A 20,005-nucleotide genomic window follows, 5' to 3' on the forward strand; every position below is an offset into this window, starting at 1 on the left:
TTAAAGTAAAGGTTGGATGCAAGAAGTGGGTCATAATAAGCGTGTATGCACCTAGAGAAGAGAGGAATGCAGAGGAGAGAGAGAGATTTTGGGAGATGTTAAGTGAATGTATAGGAGCCTTTGAACCAAGTGAGAGAGTAATTGTGGTAGGGGACCTGAATGCTAAAGTAGGAGAAACTTTTAGAGAGGGTGTGGTAGGTAAGTTTGGGGTGCCAGGTGTAAATGATATTGGGAGCCCTTTGATTGAACTTTGTATAGAAAGGGGTTTAGTTATAGGTAATACATATTTTAAGAAAAAGAGGATAAATAAGTATACAAGATATGATGTAGGGCGAAATGACAGTAGTTTGTTGGATTATGTATTGGTAGATAAAAGACTGTTGAGTAGACTTCAGGATGTACATGTTTATAGAGGGGCCACAGATATATCAGATCACTTTCTAGATGTAGCTACACTGAGAGTAAAAGGTAGATGGGATACAAGGAGAATAGAAGCATCAGGGAAGAGAGAGGTGAAGGTTTATAAACTAAAAGAGGAGGCAGTTAGGGAAAGATATAAACAGCTATTGGAGGATAGATGGGCTAATGAGAGCATAGGCAATGGGGTCGAAGAAGTATGGGGTAGGTTTAAAAATGTAGGGTTAGAGTGTTCAGCAGAAGTTTGTGGTTACAGGAAAGTGGGTGCGGGAGGGAAGAGGAGCGATTGGTGGAATGATGATGTAAAGAGAGTAGTAAGGGAGAAAAAGTTAGCATATGAGAAGTTTTTACAAAGTAGAAGTGATGCAAGGAGGGAAGAGTATATGGAGAAAAAGAGAGAGGTTAAGAGAGTGGTGAAGCAATGTAAAAAGAGAGCAAATGAGAGAGTGGGTGAGATGTTATCAACAAATTTTGTTGAAAATAAGAAAAAGTTTTGGAGTGAGATTAACAAGTCAAGGAAGCCTAGAGAACAAATGGATTTGTCAGTTAAAAATAGGAGAGGAGAGTTATTAAATGGAGAGTTAGAGGTATTGGGAAGATGGAGGGAATATTTTGAGGAATTGTTAAATGTTGATGAAGATAGGGAAGCTGTGATTTCGTGTATAGGGCAAGGAGGAATAACATCTTGTAGGAGTGAGGAAGAGCCAGTTGTGAGTGTGGGGAAAGTTCGTGAGGCAGTAGGTAAAATGAAAGGGGGTAAGGCAGCCGGGATTGATGGGATAAAGATAGAAATGTTAAAAGCAGGTGGGGATATAGTTTTGGAGTAATTGGTGCAATTATTTAATAAATGTATGGAAGAGGGTAAGGTACCTAGGGATTGGCAGAGAGCATGCATAGTTCCATTGTATAAAGGCAAAGGGGACAAAAGAGAGTGCAAAAATTACAGGGGAATAAGTCTGTTGAGTATACCTGGTAAAGTGTATGGTAGAGTTATTATTGAAAGAATTAAAAGTAAGACTGAGAATAGGATAGCAGATGAACAAGGAGGCTTTAGGAAAGGTAGGGGGTGTGTGGACCAGGTGTTTACAGTGAAACATATAAGTGAACAGTATTTAGATAAGGCTAAAGAGGTCTTTGTGGCATTTATGGATTTGGAAAAGGCATATGACAGGGTGGATAGGGGGGCAATGTGGCAGATGTTGCAGGTGTATGGTGTAGGAGGTAGGTTACTGAAAGCAGTGAAGAGTTTTTACGAGGATAGTGAGGCTCAAGTTAGAGTACATAGGAAAGAGGGAAATTATTTCCCAGTAAAAGTAGGCCTTAGACAAGGATGTGTGATGTCACAGTGGTTGTTTAATATATTTATAGATGGGGTTGTAAGAGAAGTAAATGCGAGGGTCTTGACAAGAGGCGTGGAGTTAAAAGATAAAGAATCACACATAAAGTGGGAGTTGTCACAGTTGCTCTTTGCTGATGACACTGTGCTCTTGGGAGATTCTGAAGAGAAGTTGCAGAGATTGGTGGATGAATTTGGTAGGGTGTGCCAAAGAAGAAAATTAAAAGTGAATACAAGAAAGAGTAAGGTTATGAGGATAACAAAAATATTAGGTGATGAAAGATTGGATATCAGATTGGAGGGAGAGAGCATGGAGGAGGTGAATGTATTCAGATATTTGGGAGTGGACGTGTCAGCGGATGAGTCTATGAAGGATGAGGTGAATCATAGAATTGATGAGGGGAAAAGGGTGAGTGGTGCACTTAGGAGTCTGTGGAGACAAAGAACTTTGTCCTTGGAGGCAAAGAGGGGAATGTATGAGAGTATAGTTTTACCAACACTCTTATATGGGTGTGAAGCATGGGTGATGAATGTTGCAGCGAGGAGAAGGCTGGAGGCAGTGGAGATGTCATGTCTGAGGGCAATGTGTGGTGTGAATATAATGCAGAGAATTCGTAGTTTGGAAGTTAGGAGGAGGTGCGGGATTACCAAAACTGTTGTCCAGAGGGCTGAGGAAGGGTTGTTGAGGTGGTTCGGACATGTAGAGAGAATGGAGCGAAACAGAATGACTTCAAGAGTGTATCAGTCTGTAGTGGAAGGAAGGCGGGGTAGGGGTCGGCCTAGGAAAGGTTGGAGGGAGGGGGTAAAGGAGGTTTTGTGTGCGAGGGGCTTGGACTTCCAGCAGGCATGCGTGAGCGTGTTTGATAGGAGTGAATGGAGACGAATGGTTTTTAATACTTGACGTGCTGTTGGAGTGTGAGCAAAGTAACATTTATGAAGGGGTTCAGGGAAACCGGCAGGCCAGACTTGAGTCCTGGAGATGGGAAGTACAGTGCCTGCACTCTAAAGGAGGGGTGTTAATGTTGCAGTTTAAAAACTGTAGTGTAAAGCACCCTTCTGGCAAGACAGTGATGGAGTGAATGATGGTGAAAGTTTTTCTTTTTCGGGCCACCCTGCCTTGGTGGGAATCAGCCAGTGTGATAATAAATAAAATAAAAATATATATTTACAAAAATAAATGACATTTAACAGAACAAAACTTATAAGAAGACTGGTGTTAATGAGTACATCACACACCACTCAACAACATTATTATTATTATAAAGGGGAAGCGCTAAACCCGTAGGATTATACAGCGTCTGGGGGGGGGGATGTGAAAGGCATTCAGGCTTAGTTCGGGGAACTGGAACACAGATCCAATTCCCTAAATCAAGAGCCCCTCGCCAACATCAAGGAACCTTCCCTGAGGGGCACTCAACAATAATAATAGTCTTTATTTCTACAAGTACATAGGTGATATAACTTATACTGATCTAGTTGACATCAATGACACTACATGTATATAGAAAGTTAACTGTTATGCAGAGCATTCCAGGCAAATTAGGTCATTTTTGTCTCCAGGATGTGACCCACACCAGTCGACTAACACCCAGGTACTTGCTGATAGGTGAACATAGACAGTAGATGTCTTAGAAACACGTCCTAATGCTTCCACCCATACCGGAGATCGAATCACGGACCTCAGTGGGTGAGCTGAGTGCGCTGCCAACCGAGCTACAGGACACCATGCATTTATTTCCTATACTATATTTGAAATACGCCTGCTCTTATTATAATCATGGGGGGCGCTAAACCCATAGGGATTATACAGGGCCTCTGTGTGTGGGGGGGGGGGGATGATGGAAGGAATTCAGGCTCAATTCAGGGAACTGGAGCACAGATCAAAGAGCCCCTCACCAGCATCGAGGAACCTCCTATAAGGGGACTCCTGCTCTTAATGTTTCACTTTTTTCACAAAAAGTAAATCCAAAATGACACAAGATGTAACTTCAAAAAAATTATTTTACAAGCAGATAGAGATTGCTCTCAATATCAGGCTAAATTATTATACTTCTGGGGAATCACTAAACCCAAAGCAGTTTGTGCTTTGGGGAGTGTATTCACAATCAGGTTTCACCCATATATGTGGAGGGTGTTTCCAATATCAAATGTTCACAGGAAGCACTAAACACACATGGAGTAGCTAGATGGTCAGGAGCTCTGAAAATATTGTTCCATCAAGCAGTATGAGGCCTTCCTTAAAGCAGTACAAGGTGGTCTTTCTATTGATCTCATACCAGGACACAGGGGTGTTGACCCCCAAAACCCTCTCCAGGTAAACTCTAGGTCTCCAGAACAAAGTCATCCTCCAAGCAGTATGGATCATCCTTCAAGCAGTATGGGGTTCTCCTTCAAGCAGTATGAGGTGGTCCTTCAAGCAGTACAAGGTCTTCTTTCAAGCATATGGGGGTCCTCCAGGATATGACCCACAAAGTCAAGTCAACTAACATCCAGTTACACATTTACCAAGAGATGAACAGGAGCAGCAGACTTATTATATTCACAGAGACATGCTTAACTTGTAGGAGTCATACAGTGCCTGGGAATGGGAAGTACGTAATCAAGTTTGATGCAGGAACGGGCAGCTCTGATCCCTTTCATCTACATCTCATAAATCTGGAATAGTGTAATCTTTCCAATTTAAGTCTTTGAACAATAGAATTTTTTAAATTTAAAGTCTATAATAGTGGAACTGAAGCAAGTCAAGAGATCGCCATAAGAGTAAAAGTTTAAGCCTGATACTTCAAGGGTTCACATAGGTCGAGGCCCTGGTATTATTACACTCATGGGGGGAATGCTAAACCCATAGGGGTCACACAGTGCCTGGGGGAATGAAAAACATTCAGACTTTACTCAAGGTCCAATTCCTTAGATCAAAAACCCTTATCAGCATCAAGGAACCTCCCTTGAGGGGCCTATTATTAGAAATACAGTGGAACCTCAAAAATCGAACTGCTCCCAACACGACCAATTATGTAAGTGTATTTTTGTAAGTGCTTTTATAAGTGTATATTTGAGGGTCTGAAATGGACTAATCTAATTTACATTATTCCTGATGGGAATAAATTCATTCTGTAAAGGCACTCGAACAGCCTTCTGAACCGAAGAAAGTTCGATATTTGAGGTTCCACTGTACATGCAGGGGTGAGAAAAGATTCACAAGTCTCTCCACAAATCACAGTAAGATTCTTCCCTAATGAAAATAATGACTTTTGGTTAATGAACAGAAAGAGCAACTAATGAAACATTTAATACATCTGAATTTCACTCACCTCAAACTTTAATAAGCTAATACCAACAGTACATGGGCACAGAGTATATATAAAGGGAATAAAGTGAGGTGCAGTGGGCAAGGTGAAATCACAAATCTGTATTATTATTATTATAATAAAAAAGAAGCGCTAAGCCACAAGGGCTATACAGCGCTGCAGGGTAGGGAAGGAAGCGAGGGTATAGGATAGCAGAAGGGAGGAGGGATGATCAGTAGGTTACAGAAAACAGCGGGGCAGGGGATAGTACGGGGGTAGAGGGTAGCAAGACATTGAAGTAGAAAGGGCTGAAGGTATCAGAATTTGTGAAGTCAGTCAGTTGTTGTCAAAAAGTCAATGAGAGAGTCCGGATGAAAGGTGGGTCCATCAGCGAGAAGGGAAGGTAAATAGAGAGCAGCACAGCGAAGATGACGACGGAGGCAAATTCTGCGTGCTCGTTGATAAAGTGGGCAGTCCAACAGAATGTGGCTGACTGATAATGGAGCTTGGCAATTCTCACAGAGAGGAGCAGGGCGCCTCTCCATGAGATATCCATGAGTAAGACGAGTATGGCCAATGCGAAGACGTGAGAGAGTAGTCTCCCAACCTCGACACTGGTGATAAGAAGACGGCCAGTAACCTATACTTGGTTTAATAGATTGAAGTTTGTTGCCGAGCATAGTAGACCAACGGTGTTGCCAACGGGTGTGAAGGTGGGAAGATATTGCAGCAAAATAGTCCGTAAGTGGAATACCTCTATATGAAACTGGTAGGTCATGTACTGCTGACCACGCAGCAGTGTCTGCCTGTTCATTGCCCTGTATGTCAACATGACCAGGGACCCAACAAAAAACAATATCTTTATGCTTGGTAAAGATGCGGCGTAGCCAAAGTTGGATACGGAGGACTAAGGGGTGAGGTGTATCAAATTTCTGTATAGCCTGTAAAGCACTAAGGGAATCTGAGACAACCACAAATGATGACACAGGCATAGATGCAATACGGATAAGTGCTGCAAGGATGGCATACAATTCAGCAGTAAAAATACTAGCCAAAGATAGTAAATGCCCTCGTACGACGCTGTCCAGAAACAATGCTGCGAATCCTACGCCATCAGAAGACTTAGAGCCATCTGTGTACACAGCAATGGCATGAGAATGAGAGTGAAAGTGGTCAAGAAAAAGAGAGCGGGAAGCGACAGTAGACAGTTGGGCTTTCGAGCAAGGGAGAGAGAAAGAACAGACTCGAACAGCTGGAACTTCCCAGGGGGGTAGGGAAAAGTGAGATGCTACATGACCATAGAAAGGTGGTAATTGAAGAGAAGACAAGAGCGAATGAAGGCGAAGAGAGAAGGGACGGAGTAAACAGGGGCGGCGAACAAATAAAGAATGTCTACTAATATCAGTGACCATTCTATAAATGGAAGGATTGCGGAGATCATGAGAGCGTACATAGTAGCGAAGGCAATGGGCATCACGGCGATCGGATAAGGATGGAACGTTCGCTTCTGCATAGAGGCTCTCGACAGGGGAAGAGCGAAAAGCACCAAGGCACAAACGTAATCCTTGGTGATGAATGGGGTTAAGGCTAGAGAGAGTATCAGGAGATGCCGCTGAATAGATCTGGTCACCATAATCAAGTTTCGATAAAATAAGGGTGGAATGTAGGCGAAGGAGGGTTCGACGATCAGCTCCCCATGAAAGATGAGTAAGGGTTTTAAGAAGGTTCAGCCGGCTGTGACAAGTTGCCTTCAGAGAGGTAATGTGAGGTTTCCAGGATAACCTACGATCAAAGAGGAGGCCCAGAAACTTGACTGTATCACGTTCAGGGATACGGGAAACATAGAGGTACAAAGGATGATCGGAGATGACAGAGCGTCTAGTGAAAGTAATTTGGTGGGTTTTAGTGCTGGAAAATTTAAACCCACATGTGGTGGCCCAATTGGAAACACGGTCGACTGCATGCTGGAGAGAAACTGTAAGGAGGTGACAGTCAGCGCCTGCACAGGCAATAGCGAAGTCATCAACATAGAGTGATGACCAAATATTTGATGGAAGACTAGAGGCCAAATCATTAATAGCAAGGAGAAAAAGTGTTGTGCTCAGAACACATCCCTGAGGGACACCTTCAGCCTGGATAAAGTCCGGGGAGAGCACATTATTAACCCGAACACGGAAATGCCTGTCAGTTAAAAAGTTCTTAAGGAAGGATGGTAGATTGCCTCGAAGGCCTAAGGAGTGGGCTTGGGCTAAAATATTATACCTCCAAGTTGTGTCATATGCCTTCTCAAGATCAAAAAATATGGCAATAACTGAGTGGTTATTCGCAAAGGCATTACGAACATACGTATCCAAGCGTAGTAAGGGGTCTATGGTAGAACGTCCCTTACGAAAGCCATATTGACGAGTGGAGAGACTGTTGTGTGTCTCTAAATACCACACTAAACGTCTATTTACTAGGCGTTCCATCACTTTGCAAACTGCACTGGTAAGAGCAATGGGACGATAGTGGGAGGTTTCATGTCCCGTAGTGCCTGGTTTGCGGAAAGGGAGAACAATGGCTGATTTCCACAGCTGTGGAAGAACTCCTTGTGACCAAATGAGATTGTAAAGGCGTAATAGGACTGCAAGGGCTGACTGATGTAAATGTTGTAGCATACGAATATGAATGTCATCGGGCCCAGCTGCCGATGATCGGCAAGCTGAGTGTGTTGCCTCCAGTTCTTGAAGTGTAAAAGGCACATTATACTGTTCTTCTCTGAGAGAAGAAAAGTCCAAGGGTGCTAACTCTCTGGCAGAATTTGAGGAAAGAAATGGGGGGTATAGATGGAGTCCCTGATTGCCAATTTCATTGGCAACATCTAGTGGGTTTGCTATATCAACACCGGCAACCCGCAGAACAGGAGCCATGTCAGGAGAATATTTACCACTCAGTTTTCGTACTTTTTTCCAGACTGCACTCACAGAGGAAGCAGAGGTGATGGTGGAGACATAATCTCGCCAGCAAGTGCATTTAGCGTCACGTATGACACGGCGAGCGATCGCACGCTTCTGCTTAAAATCAAGAAGTCTCTCTGTGGTTCTATTGTACCTGTACCTGCCCCATGCAGCGCATTTCAAACGTACTGCACGAGCACAAGCAGGAGACCACCAAGGCACGCATTTCTGAGAATGCCTGCCCGAAGTTTGGGGTATAGAATGAGAAGCTGCGGTTAAAACTGAGGACGAGAAGAGGTGTAAAAGCTCATCGATGGAGGACGAAGAAGGAACCTCTCTAAAAACAGTTAGGTGTGAGTAAAGGTTCCAATTTGCCTGATCAAATTGCCAGCGCGGGATGCGAAGAGGTGGTGAATATGAAGGGGAAGTAAGAATGATTGGGAAATGATCGCTGTCATGTAAGTCCGGGAGAACAGACCAAGTGAAGTCTAATGCGGCGGAGGAAGAGCAGACTGAGAGATCGATGCAAGAGAGAGTGTGAGTCCGAGGATCAAAATGGGTGAGTACCTATATTTAAAACATGGAGAGGGTGGGTGGCAAGAAAAGCCTCTAACTGAATGCCACGGGAATCACAGTAAGACCCCCCCAGAGGAAATGGTGGGCATTAAAATCACCAAGTAACAGAATCGGTGGCGGTAATGACAAAACAAGAAAGGCAATATCCGGAATAGATAATGCCCGAGAAGGAGAGAGATATAAAGAACAGAGCGTATACCACCTATGCAAGTGGATACGGGCTGCTGTGTAATGCAGCGAAGTACGAACAAATAGCTGATGGAACGGAATATCAGTGCGTAGAAGAAGGGCACTTTCATTAAAGGTCCCATCAGGAAAAGGATCTGAAGAATACAATAAATTATAGCCTGAGATGGGAGAGATAACAGCAGAGTGTAATTTTGGTTCCTGTAAGCAAACACCAACAGGGGAAAACTGGGAGAGTAACATCTGAAGCTCACCCCGATTACCCCTGAGGCCGCGTATATTCCACTGTATATAGGCCATGATTGGCAATGATAAAGATACCTGAAATCCGCAGGTAAGGGTTCCTATGGACTAGAGGGGTTAGAAAAGTCCACATGTGGAGGCAGTGGAAAACGTTCAAGCAGTGAAGGAATGGTGTGCTGTGAAGAAAGGAGTTGCGCAGATGGAGCAGAGGAGAGAGAAGGAGTGGGGGGTGGATCAGTGTCCATTGATGGTTTGGTCTCTGCAATATATTCAGAGATTGCTTCAAGTGTTTCAGAATTCAGAGACGTCGTATGGGAGACAATATTGGAAATGGTAGGGGGAGGATGAGTAAAGATTGGAACTGTATTGGACTCTACCAAGGTAGGGGGGGGGGGGCAAAAGGGTGGAGGGAACTGGAGAAGCATGGAAGGGGACAGAAGAGGCAGAAACCTGGGAGGTGGCAGAAGAGGAAGAAACTTGGGAGGGAACAGGGGAGGAAAGTACAGTACGAGGAGGTCGGTGAACCTCTACACTTGTAACAGAGCCAGTGAGAGGGGGAGAACCAGGTACAGAGACAGGGAAGGTAAAATGAGGAGGTGGAAGATGGGTAGGAGGTGTTAACGGACCTTTTTTTGGCTTTTGAGAAGTAGAGGGACGATTGGGAGGAGGTGTCATACGAGATCTCGTCGCTACTGAGGCTTGTGAGAGAGAACACGAAGAAGCGAGATCAGACTGAGGCGTTGAAGTAGGGACATCTGAGCCGAGGACAGCAAAAAAATTAGATACAGGAGTGACTATGGGAGAGGTAACCACAGAGGTGGGTGCAGATGGGATACCAGAAGTGGGGGGACGTTTTGAAACACGGGAATAAGAAACACGAGGTAGTCTTCCTTGGAGGCGGAGATGAGAAACTGCCATGGCATAAGGGAGACCTTCTGCCTCTTTGAGTTAACGGATTTCCCGCTCGTTTAAGTAGACTTGACAACGGCGAGAGTACGAAGGGTGAGCCTCATGACAATTAAGGCAAGAGGGAGGTCGATTGCAAGATGTGTTAGAATGGTCATCGGCACCACAGACTGGGCATTCGGCGATAGATCTGCAATATTTTGCTGGATGGCCAAATCGCCAGCAATTTCTACACTGTTGCGGTGTAGGGATCACCTTTCGAACTTGTAACCGATGTCCTGCTACATAAACTGAGGATGGGAGTTCACGGCTGTCAAAAGTTAAACGAGCCACATTGCTAGGGTATCGTCTCCACCCACGGGCAGGAAGAAAGTAAGTGTCTACCTTGAGGATTGGGAGATCTTGGAGTTGCAGCTGTTCAAGAATGTCAGTGCCACATGTCTGGAAATTTTGTTGAACTATGGTATGGGGCAGAATGACGGTACCACTACAAGAATTGAGGGAATGATGTTTTTCAATAGTGACAGGAACAGTATCGATATGGGAAAGACGAGAAAGCTCATGAGCCTGGGTAGCATTCTGTACGGTGATGATGCGCGTACCGCTCTTAAGAGCATGAAAAGAAATATCTTTACTAACATGGCGTAGGAGTGCCTTGCCAATACTGTGGTCAGAAAGATAGGCAGTAGAGGAAGTCGGTCGTAAAGTGAAGAATTTAGTCCATTGTGCAGTCTTAAACTGAGCGTGGAAAGGTAGTGAAGGACGTGTCGATCTTTTCTGAGAAGAACGAGAAGGTGGAGAAGTATCATCAGCAGGTAATTGTCGTTGGCGTTTAGGCGTGGGACCAGAGTTGGTCTGACGTGAAACGGGTCGGCGATTCGAAAATTGCCGCACTGTAAAGGGAGAGGCCGGAAGCATAGTCAGAGGAGAGCGAAGGTCAGATAAATCGAAGGAGTCAGTCGAGGCCTCAGTACTTGAAGCGGGTGAGGAAACAGCACCGGCAAGAGGTACAGAGGCATGAGGAGTGTCCGAAGAGTGGTCCAAAGACGAGGCGGGGTCAGAACGGGGTGCGGTATCAAGAAGGGGCCCGGGGGGTAGCAGGTTCATGGACTAGGGCTGCCATGGTTAGGTTACTTCTTTCTTTTTGTTTTTAAGAAAAAAAAAGAAAGAAGAAAAGAAAATAAAAATAAAAAAAAAAGAATAAAAAAAGGGGGGACCGGGGAGGGATAGTTCCTAGGAGGAATGAAAGGGCCAGAAATCTCCCTCCGGGCCCAAGAGGACCTCAGCACCGCAAGTAGTGCAGATGCAGCATGGAACCCGTGCCATACCCTACCCATCACGCCAGTAAACCGGCAATCCGGGATAGCAACCTCACATCTGCCGAGCTACCTCGGTGGACAAAAGAGAGGGCGGCCGGAAATCCGCCACAAAGCATACCTCCTTCGGCCACCACCCCCGGAATCCGAAAGGTGGCTTCCAGAGATACACCCGTCGCCCGAGAGACACCCAAAGCCACCCTCTGGGATACCGGAGAGGGATCGGGACATCCCCAGGCAATCCAGATTCCACGGCAAACTACGCCACTGCCAAGAACCTCAACGGAATGGGATGGACCCCGGTACCCTTTCCCCTACCTAAGAACTAGGGTGCCTGTGGAAAAAAAAAAAAAAAAAAAAAAAGGCCAAAAAGGAAGGGCAAAAGGGAGGGGTGGGGAGGAGCAGGAAAGGAAAAAGGGGAGGATGGGATAGGGAACGGGGGATTGGGGGGTAATTAGGTTCGGTCTGAGGAAGGAGACCGACAAGTCTAATTCCTCAGACCAAGAGCCTCTTCACCACGCCAAGGAGCCCCCCTTGAAGAGGCACAAATCTGTAGTAGCAGTAGTAGTAGTACAGTCAGGTGATGGTGAGCTCTCTTGGATTCATGCTGCCTTTGTTCTGTGTAATTCTTTGAAAAAGAGATAATTGCCTCTTCTATTCATTCTCATATGCAGGCTTCTGGGTCCTTAATTCCTAAGTACCTGGTGGTGTTCTGCTGTTCATGTGAATACACCTCCCCTTCTGCACCTCCTTTTGTTCCCTTTACATCCCTTCTTGTGTCCTTGTATTACACTGACCTGATAAAGCTCCTGGAGTGTGAAACAGCCATAATGCCTCATTAGTTGTTTGTGTCCACTTAAATTTTTTTCCTCAATAACAATCTCCTACCAAGGTAATGACCCAAAGAAGGAAACACTTTCAAAATCATTCATTGTGTTGGCAGTATTACCACTAATACAAATAATGACAATTAAAAAATTACCTAACAGTAGGCATTTTTTTAGGTAAGAATGAAACCTAGGTCCACATGCCTTCTAAATATTAAGGGGCATAAAAGAGAGCCATGGGAAATAAATATCTTATTGCTCATCTGAATAAACAGTGAGATTCAGTGTAGTTTGAATATTACTATACTGTATTCATAAAAAAAGCGCTAAATGAAAGTCGTTGAATTAGACACATGTGCAACTCTTGGGTATCTTTATTGAGGAAACGTTTCGCCACACAGTGGCTTCATCAGTCCATACAAAGGAGAAACTTGAAGAACAGGAGGAGAAAGAGGTAATCAGTCCCTCAGCCTTGAGTCGATGTGGTCAGTCCATCAATCTTGAATACTTGGGAATTCTTCACTTGCCTAACCCTTGGGCACGACCTACTTCCACATTGGACAAATGTGACACCACTTACGACTGCTGCCCCTCACCTGTCTACGGTTTATAAGATGCTTCTCCGCTAATATGACATATTCTATTCAAGATTGATGGACTGACCACATCGACTCAAGGCTGAGGGACTGATTACCTCTTTCTCCTCCTGTTCTTCAAGTTTCTCCTTTGTATGGACTGATGAAGCCACTGTGTGGCGAAACGTTTCCTCAATAAAGATACCCAAGAGTTGCACATGTGTTTAATTCAACAACATGTCAGCTCTCTGAACCATTCATCTAAATGAAAGTCATTCAGTGATAATTGTAAAATAACTGAAATTAGATCGGCTGCAAAATTTCAAACTGTCAAGTGTTGCTCTAAATTTTGAAAGAATTAAGAACCAAATACCCCTTTGTTTGTTCACGAGTTCTATGATCATGAAATTCAAACAAAATAGAGTTTAATAAAACACGATATATAACAACATATTATATAATAAAGCATTTTATTTACAATTTACACAATGCCTGATATCTATGGAAGGTATGATAAATACACCCGAGTATAGTTATTGGAGCTAAAACCTTGTGTAGCTTTAAAAATAGGTTAGACAAGTACAAGAGTGGGTGTGAGTTGAACCTGCTTAGCATGGGCTAGTAGGCCTGCTGCAGTGTTCCTTCTTTCTTGTATTTAATGTCATACAAAATATTCTTCTCAAGGAATCCTTCATGAATTATACCATTATGTACTAAATAAATAAATTACTATTAATTAGCACAGTAAATTCACTAAAAATTTGGAAAGTCACTTATGATTCACTGCACATCAAAAACTTTTTTTACCAACAGAATCCAACTTTTAAAAACAAATTAAATTGTAGGGCCAGTAGTGTGTTCCAATCTATCATACTCTTCACGAACATAGCGATGGTACTTTGTGAGGATTGGCCGGTAGAACATTGCCTGAGAATCTCCACGCTCTGCCATCAAGGTACGAATCTTCTTCTCAAGCAACCTTTGGAAGAATAACAAAAGTATATTATTTGAAAACCCTATCAGCCCCAAACTTGTTTTAAAAAATGAATGACAATATTTGAAGCAATCAGATTTTGGGAGGTAAATGAATGCTTAGGGAATTTTGAAGAGTGAGAAAATAATTGTTTTCAGGGACTGTAATCCTAAAGATGTTTTAAACATAAAACATTGTTCAGAAGCTACTTAAATATATAACATCCTTTACAAATTCTCAATTCAATGAAAATAATTAGAATGCAATACAGCCTCTCTTTATTTAACAACAGAGTTCCGCTCCTAAGACCATGTCAGTAAATGAATTCGACGCTAAGTGAGGAGTGTACTATAATGGTAGTGGGTTTATGTCAACCATCATTGATATAATTTTAATATCATCTTTGCACCACAACATTTCTGGTATATTTTTAAATGTTTATACAGTAGTGTACTGTACATTGTAATACAGAATAGAGGAAATCAGCTCTAATATACATTATTTAGGTATGCACACTGGTCAGAGCCCATTGTAAGATCGAGTCGTCGGTAAACGAGTACGTCAATAAGTGAGGAGAGGTTGTATGTGAAAATTTTACATATATGAAATCTAGTGAAAATAAATATATATGCCCCTGCTACTGAATTTTACTTGTAAGCTTTCTTGAATAATTTTTTCCATTAAAACTACTGGAAGTCACAGCACTACACAAAAGAATATAGCATTCTTTACCCCATGTACTGTACTCACCTCATCTGTTGCTTCTCTTTCTCCTCATACATGAAGTGAAGGTACTTCTCATAGTCCTGCTGATGACTTGTGTATAAATATCGTGCCAAGAATCTGGAGATTGGGTGCTGAAAGATAAAAACTCATCAGTGTCATCATTTACCTTAACCCTTTGAGGGTTTCGGCCGTACTAGTACGGCTTACAACCCAGGGTTTTTGACGTACTAGTACGCCTAAACTCTAGCACTCTCAAATCTAGTGGGAGAAAGCTGGTAGGCCTACATATGAAAGAATGGGTCTATGTGGTCAGTGTGCACAGTATAAAAAAAATCGTGCAGCACACACTGCATGAGAAAAAAAAAACTGTGACCGTTTTTTTGAAATAAAACAGTGACTTTGCACTGTATTTTCGTATGGTATTTATTGTTGTATTCTAGTTTTCTTGGTCTCATTTTATAGAATGGAAGACATATTACAGAAATTGAGATGATTTTGACTGGTTTTACAATGAAAAGTACCTTGAAATTGAGCTCAAAGTAACAGAAATGTTCGATTTTTACCAAAGTTCAAAAGTAAACAAATCATGCCAAGGTTCCAATACACGTCAACTGGTGAGTCTAATATTCTTTTGCAAGTGCGCCAATATTATTTATACCATTTTTTACACTAATGCAGTAGTCTGCATAACAGTAAATCTTCTATTTTTTGTGAGAATAAAAATTCAAAGTGGAAAGCAAAAGAATATAAGAGGGGCCTTGAGACGTGACTAATGAACAGAGGAAATGTCATTTTAGTGCCAGGAATGTCTTTCTTGATTATTCTGGACCCTATTCGGAAATTGGTATCTTTTGAAATTTGTGTGAAATTGGCAAAATTGCTAAATTCTGACCACTGTACTGGATAGTTGAAATTGATAAATGGGTGGTTTCTTGCACTCATTCGATAGAAAAAAATGGAGTTCTAGCGAAATATTCATGTTTTTTGCCGACTAGTACAGTGGAATTGGCCGAAAATGGGGCTCAAAGTGGGCAAAATCGCCTATGCGTAAACATCGCCGAGACCGCTAACTTCGTGAGAGCATAATTCTGTAAGTTTTCCATCAAATTTCAAACTTTTGGTGTCATTATGATCGGGAAAAGATTCTCTATCTTTTCATAAGAGAAATTTATTTATTTTTTTTTAAATTTGGCCGACCCTGAGAACGAGTCTCGGAGAGGGCCTGTTGACCCTCAAAGGGTTAAATCCAGTCTAAATTTACAGTAATGACAACTGAGCAACATTGTAATTAAATTCCAGGAAGCACTCAACTGCAATGCATTTAATTAAGACTGAGATGGTTTCTCAATATATATACAGCTATCAGAAGCTTTCAAGCCTGTATAGCCAGGATTTATTACGTTTAAGAATCAGATAATTCATCCAAATGGACAATCGCCATTAGTGGATGGAGGCTGAAGTTAGTGGATGGAGGATCTAGCCTCCACCACTCTTCCTGTTGCATAACTACAAGGGCCACACCTTAAGCAGATAAAATCTACAGTATACACAATGCTCAACATTAATATTTTTTAAACACTTGAATTCACCCAAAATTTTAGTACACACAGAACCAGCACAGCATCTTGCAGTATGGAATATTTAATCCATTTGCAGAAAATCTTGAAAGACAAAGAAAATGCAAGTGTATTTATGCAAAATGGATGGCAAATAAAGTTGCACAACAAAAATAAAACTACATTTATTAACCAAATAACACACATTTTTATATATTGCAGGTACCTCCTTCCATACATATGGTAGGTACAAGCCAGATGATTGTTTTTATATCATTCATATTCAACTTAAGTTTGAAATGAGTTGTACATGTACAAGATTTTTTCATAATGCAAGGTCTTGACCACACTTCACTACTACTGCCAAGATGACGTATTCAGTGTGGGCCTGCTTCTTGAACTTTCCTCTCCCACTAAATTAATCACAAGCAAACAATCACCTTATTAACACTAGAATGCCTCATTCCTCACAACTACTTTTTTTTCAGGGGTTTTTACTTCTATTTTGTGTACTTTCTACAATGATATTTAGTATCTTATTCAATACAGCTCCATTACTGTCCCACATAGCTGTGCTATTTCAAGAAGACTTTCCTGCTGTGCCAATCTTGAAACTTTCTTAGCCACTATATGAGTTGTAAGTCATTATCACTTTTTAGTTTTTCAAACATTGGCCATCCCCCACCAAGGAAGGATGACCCCCCCCCCCAAAAAAAAAGAGGGTTAAATTTCATTAACTTCTAGGACAGTTTTGATTAACGCTTCTGGTCAATCTAATTCACTAAGGCTGTCAGCACACATTCACTCTTCCCTTGGCACATTCTTACTTTTATCTCCCACTCTCCCATTATCATTCCTACTCTATATTCATTTAAAGAATCTATAACAATTCATAATTTTCATTTTTTTCTTTCCCAACTAATTTTTCATTATGTCACACTAAAATAGACCGCTATTTTTAAAATTTACTCAGAAACTTTCCATAAGATCATTGATCAACATGCACCATGTAAGCACACATGATCTCCATGTGGTCTCTTGTAAATTTAGTATTTAAATATTAACTGAGATGGGCTAAAACATAAGCTTTAAACAACAAAAATGTGAAATCTGAACACAGTACTTACTGGGTAGTACTCCCAATTTTTAGGAATGTAACCTTCGGGGATAGGAGACAGTTTAGCAGGACCAATGAAGATATTGACAAGAAACACCAATGTTCCAAGGGGAATCACACCAAGCATGAAATAGAAGTGTAGCATATCTTTGAACTTGTGCCACTGCCAACGAGAGGGAGTGATCACCATTTTTCTGGGCCCATGCCCCCCCATCTCTCGCTGGACTGCAAACACAAAGACAAATATTAATACTTGAAGATCAGAGGCTCGGAAAGCACATTCCAACAGTCTTTCACATTCTTAGTTTTACTTTAAAAAACAGCCAATACATTTTAATTTTCAACAACATTATATTATGCATAACATTAATGAGCTTTTAGGAAATGTGCCAAATACATATATATATACATGTATATATTTGGTAACTGCAAAAAATATGCACATTTCATAATTTTTTACCATACCACAGGCAGGGATTGAACTCGTGGTGAGCGAGTTGTAAAACTCCAGGCTAGCACCCGTGGTATGATCTGTTTGCAATCATGTCATTATGATTTCATGAGTCATTCATAATTCCTTGTTACCAAAACATGTTGAAAAAATTATGATTTCATAAAACACTTTATACTAAAGTTAATCTGCAGTATAAGAAATGGAGGATATTGAGAGCTTTCATGATATATTTTTTAACACAGCTGACTTTTACAAATAGCTGTTATCCTAACTCAGCTTCTTACATATATTATAGTCTAACCATTAAGCTTGATGAAAAGAAAAAGAAATTCCTTCTATATAGCTACCAGAACTGTACTATAGATGTACACAGGAAAAAAACAAGTGATATACAATATTTAAAGATTTCACAAATTTTTTAATACATATATAACACCACACAACTCGAGCAATATGTTCTAAATAAACTTTGAATCAACACAGGTGATTATGTTGAAAAAACCCTGGCAAAGCATAAACCTGAATGATCCAACCCCTTTTACAGTACCAAGGAAATATACAACATCCAGTGACATTACAGAACCTTCCTATCACCATCATCAGGTTCAGTGACATGTTAAAAAATAAGTTATCCAATAGAATAATTTGGGCTTATTATAGGTTATCTTATACTACTATCTGCAATAATTTTACTAAATTTGGTCACAGTTTATTTTTCCTCAGGAGAGAAATCTGCAAATATTTTATATTATAAATAAACATCCCTGCTATCCATTCCACACGAAAAATAAATATCTGATGTGGAAAATTTTTATTTAGGCAAAAATAACCAATATGTAAATTCTTTTTACCAAGTAGGTTTTTGCACTGGAAACGAGATATATGTTGAACAAATAGGAATTATTATTATTATTATTATTATTTTTATTATTATTATTATAAAGGGGAAGCACTAAACCCGTAGGATTATACAGCGCCTGTGGGGGGGGGGATGTGGAAGGCATTCAGGCTTAATTCGGGGAACTGGAGCACAGATCCAATACCCTAAATCAAGAACCCTTCACCATTATTATTATTATAATCAAGGGGGAAGCGCCAAACCCGGAGGATTATACAGCGCCTGGGGGGGGGGGATGTGGAAGGCATTCAGGCTTAATTCGGGGAACTGGAGCACAGATCCAATACCCTAAATCAAGAGCTCCTCACCAACATCAAGGAACCTTCCTTGAGGGGAACCCTTCACCAGCATCAAGGAACCATCCTTGACGGGGAACAAATAGGAAAGAAGCTTTGATAAAGTAAAAATTAATAATGTAACCCAACCTAGCTCAAGCAAACCTAACATAATCTAGACTAGCAGCATATATGTAGATTACTTAAGATAACCGAGGAAGTCAAAGTGACTTATTTCTAATGTTATTAAAGTCTATTAACTACACTAGGGTCACTAAGGATGCATGATAACCCTTTTAACTATCAGATATGAACACTTTATTATTATTATTATTGCAATGAAAACTACGCGTTAAACCCACAAGGGTCTCAGGAATACTTTAATCCCTCAAAATAAGTTCATAACTCTTTAAAGTACATATACTCTCAGGGAAATACATCCCTCAAAGAATATATCCTCTCCTGATTCACCTGAAATACTTTCAGTTTATTGTGCCATTGATATATAACGAACTTATTGAGGTACCGGTACTACTGCCAGCGGCATTAATATATTTTTCGAGCCAACATGAAGGTATAATTTGGTGTAAACCCCGTGAGGGAAGACACATAACATTATTACTAGTATAACTCACTCATGAAGAGGCATCTGGCCGGGCTGGAGACATTTTTGAGGAGGTTGGTGCCAGACCTGAGACAGCTGACCACCGACATCTTTACTCTCACTACCTTGTGTAGCGCAGCGCCTGGCGCACTGCCACTGTACTCACCTAGTTGTGCTTGCTGGGGTCCATTTACAGCTCCTGGACCCGCTTCTTCACTGGTTCATACTAGGTCACTTTGCTTGCTTCTCGAGCCTTATCATACCTTTTCTTAAAACTGTGTATGGAACTTGCCTCCCCTACTTCTTCACTCTCCAGATTGTAAGGTACAAAGACACAAGTACAACTAATGTGATATTTTTATTGTGGCAACGTTTCGCTCTCCAGGAGCTTTGTCAAGCTCTAACGGCTTGACAAATCTCCAGGAGAAAGAAACGTTGCCACAATAAAAATGTCATATTAGTTGCACTTGTGTCCTATTACTTTACATATTGTCGGTATTTCTACCAACATTATTACACTCTCCAGATTATTCCACTTCCTGACAACTCTAAGGCTAAAGAAGTACTTCCTAACATCTATGTGGCCCGGTGGCCTGGTGGCTAAAGCTCCCGCTTCACACACGGAGGGCCCGGGTTCGATTCCCGGCGGGTGGAAACATTTCGACACGTTTCCTTACACCTGTTGTCCTGTTCACCTAGCAGCAAATAGGTACCTGGGTGTTAGTCGACTGGTGTGGGTCGCATCCTGGGGGACAAGATTAAGGACCCCAATGGAAATAAGTTAGACAGTCCTCGAT

The 20,005-nt window shown here is 41.6% G+C and overlaps 1 protein-coding gene across 2 annotated transcripts; it reads right to left on the reverse strand.

The window, feature by feature from the left end:
• Nucleotides 1–13,046: 13,046 nt before the first annotated feature.
• On the reverse strand, nt 13,047–19,494 carry ND-SGDH (NADH dehydrogenase (ubiquinone) SGDH subunit). Of its 2 annotated transcripts, none has more exons than XM_053790189.2 (4): nt 19,375–19,494; nt 16,988–17,202; nt 14,329–14,435; nt 13,047–13,584 (listed from the first exon to the last, which is right to left on the reverse strand). In XM_053790189.2, the coding sequence occupies exons 2-4, from the start codon at nt 17,189–17,191 to the stop codon at nt 13,440–13,442; spliced, it is 456 nt and encodes a 151-aa protein (XP_053646164.1). In that variant the 5' UTR covers nt 17,192–17,202; nt 19,375–19,494; the 3' UTR covers nt 13,047–13,439. The 2 variants fall into 2 exon arrangements, with proteins under 2 accessions (XP_053646164.1, XP_053646163.1); XM_053790188.2 differs by lacking the exon at nt 19,375–19,494 and adding an exon at nt 19,240–19,374.
• Nucleotides 19,495–20,005: the final 511 nt, after the last annotated feature.

Source organism: Cherax quadricarinatus, chromosome 58, assembly GCF_038502225.1.
Source record: "Cherax quadricarinatus isolate ZL_2023a chromosome 58, ASM3850222v1, whole genome shotgun sequence".
Lineage (NCBI taxonomy): Eukaryota > Metazoa > Arthropoda > Malacostraca > Decapoda > Parastacidae > Cherax > Cherax quadricarinatus.

Bases quoted from the DNA above. Each gene is read 5' to 3' on its own strand.
- ND-SGDH (XM_053790188.2), bottom strand. From the start codon at position 19,318: ATGTCGGTGGTCAGCTGTCTCAGGTCTGGCACCAACCTCCTCAAAAAT. The intron at 14,436-16,987 runs GTAAGTACTGTG...TTTATCTTTCAG, and splicing joins AAAATTGGGAGTACTACCCA to CACCCAATCTCCAGATTCTT. The intron at 13,585-14,328 runs GTGAGTACAGTA...ATTCTTCCAAAG, and splicing joins AAAGAGAAGCAACAGATGAG to GTTGCTTGAGAAGAAGATTC.